Below are 7,459 nucleotides of genomic sequence, written 5' to 3'. Positions count from 1 at the left end.
TTAATTGCAAAGGGAGAGGGAGGAGCCCACGTAGAAGAGCCAGAAGAAGGGGAAGATCCTCTCGGAAAAGGCGGCGGTGAAGGTGAAAATGGGCGCCATGTTGTCGGCGTTGTAAAACGCCACCCACCCCCCCTCGTAGTCCAGGTAGACCCCGATTTTCCTGGGCCTCTCACAAAGGGATAAAGGTGTTTCTGGAGAAGTAAAAGCCTGATATTGATCCCAATTTTTCCCTTTCCAGTTCAACCCCACTGCCCAAATCCCTTCCTCGGGGGCGAAGTCGATCTTTTCCTTCCTCCGCACCGACTCGCGCGCGGCTCCCAAGACCCAACTCTCTCCATCTCCCACCTCCACCTCCCAGTAATGTCTCCCAGCTACAAACCCCTCAGCTGCCAGGACACAAAAGGAATAATCAAATCTTTTGGGATTGGCTGGAAGTTCCTGGGGGGCACCACGGAGTCGGACGCTCCTCTTGTCCTCGGAAAGAACCAGGTAGGGGTTGGCGGTGTCGGGGTCCAAGGAGAGGTCACCTGGGGAGAGGGGGAGGTGGAAGGTGGGTCACTCAAGGTTCTCCAAAGGATTTCCCAAGGGTTGTAGGAGGTGGAATGGGGAGGGGAATGGGAGGTGAGGGGTTGGGTTGAGTTGAGGAGGTGGTGTGGGAGAGATTGGAGTGTGGGAGGTGGTGGGAAGGTGGAGGATGTGGAGGTGTTGGGATGTTGGAGGAGGAGGTGGAGGATGTGGAGGTGTTGGGATGTTGGAGGAGGAGGTGGAGGATGTGGAGGTGTTGGGATGTTGGAGGAGGAGGTGGAGGAGGATGTGGAGGTGTTGGAGGAGGAGGTGGAGGGGTTGGGAGTTGGAGGGGTTTGGGAGTTGGAGGAGTTGGAGGATGTGAAGGATAAGGAGGATGTTGGAGATGTTGGAGGAGGGGGAGGTAGCAGAGGGGTTGGGAGCTGGAGAGGTTTGGGAGTTGGAGGATGTGGAGGTGTTGGAGGAGGAGGAGGTGGAGGGGTTGCGTGTTGGAGAGGTTTGGGAGTTGGAGGATAAGGAGGATGTGGAGGTGTTGGAGGAGGAGGAGGTGGAGGGGTTGCGTGTTGGAGAGGTTTGGGAGTTGGAGGATAAGGAGGATGTGGAGGTGTTGGGATGTTGGAGGTGCTGGGAAGCTGGAGGTCTTGGGATGTTGGAGGGGTTGGGGAGGTGGAGGATGTGGAGGTGTTGGGATATTGGAGATGGGTGTTGGAGGGGTTGGGAAGCTGGAGGGGCACTGTATATCTTTAGATGCTCTGTACACCGTAGATTGCTCAGCGCTTCAACATTTCTAGGGCACCAGAATCTCCTGGCTACTGACTGGGGGAGATTTACATTGGACTCTTTGTACTAATATTAAAAATCCAGATGAGATCCTGACACAAATAGAATATAAAGGAAGTGGAAAGCCTCCTTTACACCATGATGACCATGTGGGTTGCTTCATATCCTGAAATACCCTGGAGATCTGGGCTAAGAAAAGCAGTGTGAACCTCTTTTTGACCATGCTTTTGGATTTAGATGGACATCAGCAGTAAATAACAGAGACAGGAGAGGATCTTCTGCATGCTGATATTACCTTTCTATCTTTTTCTGAGCTACCAGATTAGCTCAAGAAAATGGAGAAGGAGAAAAAAATTTGATCTCTTTTTTTCCATACAGCTTAGAATTAGTACCATATTCCAGTGTTGAGCACAGAACAACTCTTGGAAAGCATGGTGGGAGGGTGGAGGAGGTGGTGGGAAGCTGGAGGAGGTGGTGGGAAGCTGGAGGAGGTGGTGGGAAGCTGGAGGAGGTGGTGGGAAGCTGGAGGAGCTGGGGGGGTTGGAGGAGCTGGAGGGGTTGGGAGGAGGTGGAGGGGTGGGAGGAGGTGGATGTTGGGATATGGAGATGTTGGAGCCATTGGAATGTGGAGATCCTGGGCCATTGGAGCTCGGAAAAACCAGCAGAAAGAGCTGCCAACCCATCTCTGAGCAGCTCCCAAGTTCTCCTCACTCCAGGAAAATCCTCTTCACTCCAGAATTCCCCCCCAAAAAACCCTCCCCCTCCTTTTTCCCCCCCCCTTTCCCATGATTTCCTCTTCTCCAACCCCCTGAGGTGGAAGGTCCCAAGATGTTCCCTTGGGAAGGTGGAACATCCCAAGGAGATGTTGGAGGAATGAACCTCCCTCAGGATCCACTCACCCGTGTCGTTCTCCAGCTCGAACCTCAGGTTCTCTGAGGAGGGAAATAAAGAGGTTTAATTAAAAGAAACATTAATGAATATGTAGGAATTTAAATAGAGAAACAAGAGGTTCCCCAGGGACGTGTCCCCAAGAGGTTCCCCATGAGATTCCAGGGATGTGTCCCCAAGAGAGAGGTCCCAGGGACATGTCCCCATGAGATTCCTCAGGGACGTGTCCCCAGGAGGTGTCCCAGGGATGTGACCCCAGGGACGTGTCCTCAGGACCCCTCCCTCCCTTCCCAGCCCCTTCTCGCCTGGGATCTGCTCTCCCAGGAGGCTCCTCACCCCGGAATTCCAGCAGCACCTCCTTCAGCACCGCGCTCTTCTGGGACGTGTCCCCAAGAGGTTCCCCAAGGACGTGTCCCCAGGAGGTTCCCCAGGGATGTGTCCCCAGGACCCCTCCCTCCCTTCCCAGCCCCTTCTCCCCTGGGATCTGCTCCCCCAGGAGGCTCCTCCCCCCGGAATTCCAGCAGCACCTCCTTCAGCACCGCGCTCTTCTGGGACGTGTCCCCAAGAGGTTCCCCAAGGACGTGTCCCCAGGAGGTTCCCCAGGGATGTGACCCCAGGGACGTGTCCCCACGAGGTTCTCCAGGGATGTGACCCCAGGGATGTGTCCCCAGGACCCCTCCCTCCCTTCCCAGCCCCTTCTCCCCTGGGATCTGCTCTCCCAGGAGGCTCCTCACCCCGGAATTCCAGCAGCACCTCCTTCAGCACCGCGCTCTTCTGGGACGTGTCCCCAAGAGGTTCCCCAAGGACGTGTCCCCAGGAGGTTCCCCAGGGATGTGTCCCCATGAGATTCCCCAGGGATGTGGCCCCAGGACCCCTCCCTCCCTTCCCAGCCCCTTCTCCCCTGGGATCTGCTCCCCCAGGAGGCCCCTCACCCTGGAATTCCAGCAGCACCTCCTTCAGCACCGCACTCTTCTGGGACGTGTCCCCAGGGATGTGACCCCATGAGGTTCCAGGGATGTGTCCCCAAGAGGTGCCCCAAGGATGTGACCCCAGGGATGTGTCCCCAGGACCCCTCCCTCCCTTCCCAGCCCCTTCTCCCTTGGGATCTGCTCCCCCAGGAGGCTACTCACCCCGGAATTCCAGCAGCACCTCCTTCAGCACCGCGCTCTTCTGGGCAAAGCTCTTCAGCTTCTTCTCCAGCTCCGCCAGCCCCGCCTCGGGTTTGCAGAACATCCAGCCCTCAGCACTGGGGGGGCTGGGGGGGGGAGAAGAGCCAATTAGTGCAATTAATGGATGAAAAGGGAATTAAATTCATTCAAGGAAAGTGGTCAAAGCCTTAAATCGGTTGAAGAAATTGAATAATTCAAGAAATTTCATCAATCGAATCAATAAGTGATTGGGAAGAGAATAAATCATGACATAAATTAACTGGAAAAGGAATAAAAATTAATGAATTACTTAAATTAATTAAAGAAATCAGTTAAATAAAGAAAATAAAGGAAGGAAATTAAATACTCAAAAAAGAAAATAAAGAAATTAAAGGAATTCAATAAAGAAATTCAATAAGAAATTCAATAATTAAAGAAATTCAATAATTAAAGAAATTCAATCATTAAGGAAATTCAATCATTAAGGAAAATCAATCATTAAGGAAATTCAATCATTAAGGAAATTCAATCAATCAAATCAACAAAAGACTGGAAAGAAATTAAATCAAAAAAATAAATAATGACATAAATTAACTGGAAAAGGGAAAAGAAATTGTAAAAAATTAATTAATTTCATTAAGAAATGAAAAATCATTTGATTTATGGGAAGAAACAGCCCAGAGTGAGGCTCCCAGTTAAACCAGTAAGGGCTCAGCTTCACTCACCTGCTTCCAACTGGGGCAACTCCCTGGAGAGAGAGAGGAGGGGAAAAAAAGGAGGAATTAATCAAAAAAAGGCTTTTTTTCTACCTTAGAGACACCAAAATAAGAGAGGTTTTAGTTTTGAGGGGATCAAAGAGAACCCAAGGAGCTGCACTACTAAAAAAGGCCAATTTCCCCCCAAAACAGGCCAATTTCCTCCCAAAATGGTCAATTTCCCCTCACAAAATGGTGGTTTCCTCATAAAAGTCCAATTTCCTGCAAAAAAGATGGTGTTTTCTCCCAAAAAAAGGCCAATTTCTCCCCAAAACAACCAGTTTTCTCTCAAAAAAAGCCAATTTCTCCCCCACCAATAAAAGCAAATTTCCCCCACCCAAAAAAGCCATTTTTTCTCCTCAAAAAGGCCCATTTCCCATTAAATAAAGACCATGTAACCCTAAAAATTCCAATTTCCAGCCAAAAAAGGCTGATTTTCCCTCACAAAAGGCCAATTTCCTCCCCAAAAAGGCCAATTTCCTCCCCAAAAAAGGCCAATTTCCCTCCAAAATGTCAGATTTTCCCTCACTAAAGGCCCATTTTCCTCAAAAGAGGCCCCTTTTTTCTGAAAAACGCCCTTTCCCCCCAAAAAAGGCCCATTTTCTCCAAAAAAGGCCAAATTTTCACCTAAAACAGGCCCATTTTAAAAAAAGGCCTATTTCCCCCCAAAAAAGGCCCTTTTATTTTAAAAAAGGCCATTTCTCCCCAAAAAAGGCCCTTTTCTTTTTAAAAAAGGGCCCATTTTCCCCAAAAAAGGACCTTTTCTTTGAAAAAACGGGCCCATTTTCCCCAAAAAAGGCCCATTTTTTAAAAGAAAAGGCCCATTTCCACCCCAAAAAAAGACCTATTTAAAAAAAAGGGCCCATTTCCCCCCCCCAAAAACAAAAAAGACCCATTTTAAAAAAGGACCCATTTCGCCCCCCAAAAAAGCCCATTTTTTCTAAAAAAAGGCCCATTTTCCCCAAAAAACGTCCATTTTTCTAAAAAAAGGCCCATTTTCCCCAAAAAAGGCCCATTTTTTAAAAAAAAGCCCATTTCTCCTCCCAAAAAAGGCCCATTTTCCCAAAAAGGCCCAAACTCTCCCCCAAATCTGTGCTAAGAAGCTCCATTCCCACCTCCAAAACCAACCCAACCCCCACTCCACCCATGACCCAACTCCAAGGTGGCCCCGAGTTGCTCCTCAACTGGACTTTTCTCCCCAGGGATCCCAAGCTCAGGTTTTCCCAGGATGGGAGGACAATTCCCAACATTCCCAACCTGGTTTCCTGGGGTGTTTTCTCCTCCTTGTTCTCCCAGTAGTTTGTCCAACTGGGCAATCTCCTCAGAGAGTTGGGAGATGCTCTCATCCCTCCTCTTCAGGACATCCCTGTCCAGCTCTTCCAACCGGGACAACAGGAGCTGCTCCTTCTCCTCCAGGAACCCCCGGAGCTCTTTACACTCAGCCACAATTTTCTGCCTTTCCACTTCTGTCTGTTTCTGCAAATTCCAGAGGGAAATTCCCAAGTGAGGAAGGAAAATCCTGGTGGTCATGGAAGGGTTTGGAGGGAGATCTGAAGGACTCACCAGGAGCTCCTGGCTCTGGCGTTCCCGTTCGGCTTTGGCTTCCTCGCGGCTTTTCCTCAAGGAGCTCAAATGTTCCTGAGGCACCTCCTGGAAAAATGGGAGGGTTGGTGGGAATTCTGGGATCAGGAGGATGGAGGGAAGGGGGTTGTGGGGGGTTCTCTTTGGTGGTGCTGCTCAAAAATTGGTCAAAACTCATCACATCTCAAGGTGGAAACGAAGCCAAGTGAGGTCGTCGTTTGGATCCTCAACCCGCCCCAAAACTGTCCCAAGAAAACCCCCAAACTTTCCTCAACCAGCCCCAAAATTGTCCCTTCAAGCCAAAAGGTTAAAAAAATTCAGAATTAGAGGCAATTTTGGAACTTCTTGGTGCTGAAATCAACCCCAAAATGGAGGGGTCACTGCCCCCAGGTGGCTTGTTATGTTTATTAATGGCTTTAATACTTATTAGAAAATAAGGGCTTATTAAAAAATAAAGAGTTGTTATAAAACAACCATTTATTTATTAGAAAATAATATTATTGTTAATATTATTATTAAATGTCCTCATTTCAGGCAAAAGCTGCAGGGGTTTGGGGAGGGTTTTGAGAAATAAACCAGGTTTTTTAGGAAATAAAGCAAGTTTTTTAGGAAATAAATCAGTTTTTAAGAAATAAACCAGGTTTTTAAGAAATAAACCAAGTTTTTTAGGAAATAAACTAAGTTTTTTAGATATAAATCACAGTTTTTTAGAAAGAAATCACATTTTTTAGGAAATAAAACACCTTTTGGGAACTAAAACTCAAAAGCTACACAGATTTTGCTGCTGTTTACCAGCTGCCCTCAGGAAAATGCAGAATGAAAGCACCAAATAAAAGCAAAAAAGGGGAAAAAAAGGGGGTAACCAGCCCCGAGGAGCAGCAAGGAGTTGTTAAAACTCACCAAAAGAGATTAAAAAGGGCAAAAAACAAGCCCAAAAAAGGAACAGCCTGACCAGGGCTCAATGGCGGCCGCGCCGGACAACACAACGACACCTAAAAAAAGGCCTAAAATGGCAAATTTAGGAGCTGGAGGTGATAAAAAGCTTTGGTACCACCTGCCTGGATAATAATAATTATCACTGATATGCAAAATTAATGATTATTAAGTCCCCAGTGGCTCCAGGGCCACCCTCTTCCTCCTCCTCCTCCTCCGTTGCGCGCCTAACATTCGCTTCCCCGTCCGGCATCTTGATTTTCCTTCCCCCCAGGCAGCAAAACCAGGCCCGGCTGTTCAGGGTGGTTCTCACAAGCCTCTTAATTAGTCATTAATCATTATTTCTAGCAGGGAAATCCCCCCCTCCAGAGTGACAAGGGGGGTGATCTTTCCCTTCATGGCCATCGTGGTTTGGGTGGAGATCGATCAGGTTCCGTATTCGCTCTGCGTCACCATGCCCTGGGTTGGGGTTATTTCCTTCATTTTTGGTTCATTTCCATAATTTTTGGTTCATTTCCTTCATTTTTGGTTCGTTTCCTTCATTTTTGGTTCGTTTCCCTTCTTTCAGGGGTGGGGAAACAGTCACTTTGGGGGGATTTTCTGCTCAGGGGTTAAAAAATAACCCCCCCCCAGGGAGCAGGTTCTAAACTCACCCCAGGAAATTTCTGCCCCCAACCCCAGGGATGGGGGTGATGAGGATTTTGGGGGTGCCCTGAGGTATTTTGCTCACTCACCCCCCCCCAAAAGTGACCCCAGGGATTCCCAGCTTCCTCTCAGTTCCCAGTTCCCTCCCAGTTCTGTTTTTGCACAGAGATACTCCCCCAACCTACCCAGGATCAGCCCCCCCCC

At 48.6% G+C, this 7,459-nt stretch overlaps 1 protein-coding gene across 1 annotated transcript in view; it reads right to left on the bottom strand.

The window, feature by feature from the left end:
* The window catches only part of LOC104390358 (tripartite motif-containing protein 7-like), a gene marked incomplete at its 5' end in the record, with an annotated part of 12,352 nt that continues 4,893 nt past the window's right edge, over positions 1 to 7,459 (bottom strand). The window contains 6 exons of the mRNA XM_009999469.1: positions 1 to 527; positions 2,205 to 2,237; positions 3,324 to 3,448; positions 4,067 to 4,089; positions 5,354 to 5,572; positions 5,660 to 5,746. Coding sequence (XP_009997771.1) covers positions 1 to 527; positions 2,205 to 2,237; positions 3,324 to 3,448; positions 4,067 to 4,089; positions 5,354 to 5,572; positions 5,660 to 5,746 — 1,014 coding nt within the window. The remainder of the gene's footprint in view (positions 528 to 2,204; positions 2,238 to 3,323; positions 3,449 to 4,066; positions 4,090 to 5,353; positions 5,573 to 5,659; positions 5,747 to 7,459) is intronic.

Source organism: Chaetura pelagica, unplaced genomic scaffold, assembly GCF_000747805.2.
Source record: "Chaetura pelagica isolate M959 unplaced genomic scaffold, ChaPel_1.0 scaffold876, whole genome shotgun sequence".
Classification (NCBI taxonomy): Eukaryota; Metazoa; Chordata; class Aves; order Apodiformes; family Apodidae; genus Chaetura; species Chaetura pelagica.
This window is presented reverse-complemented; position numbering and strand designations above follow the sequence as displayed.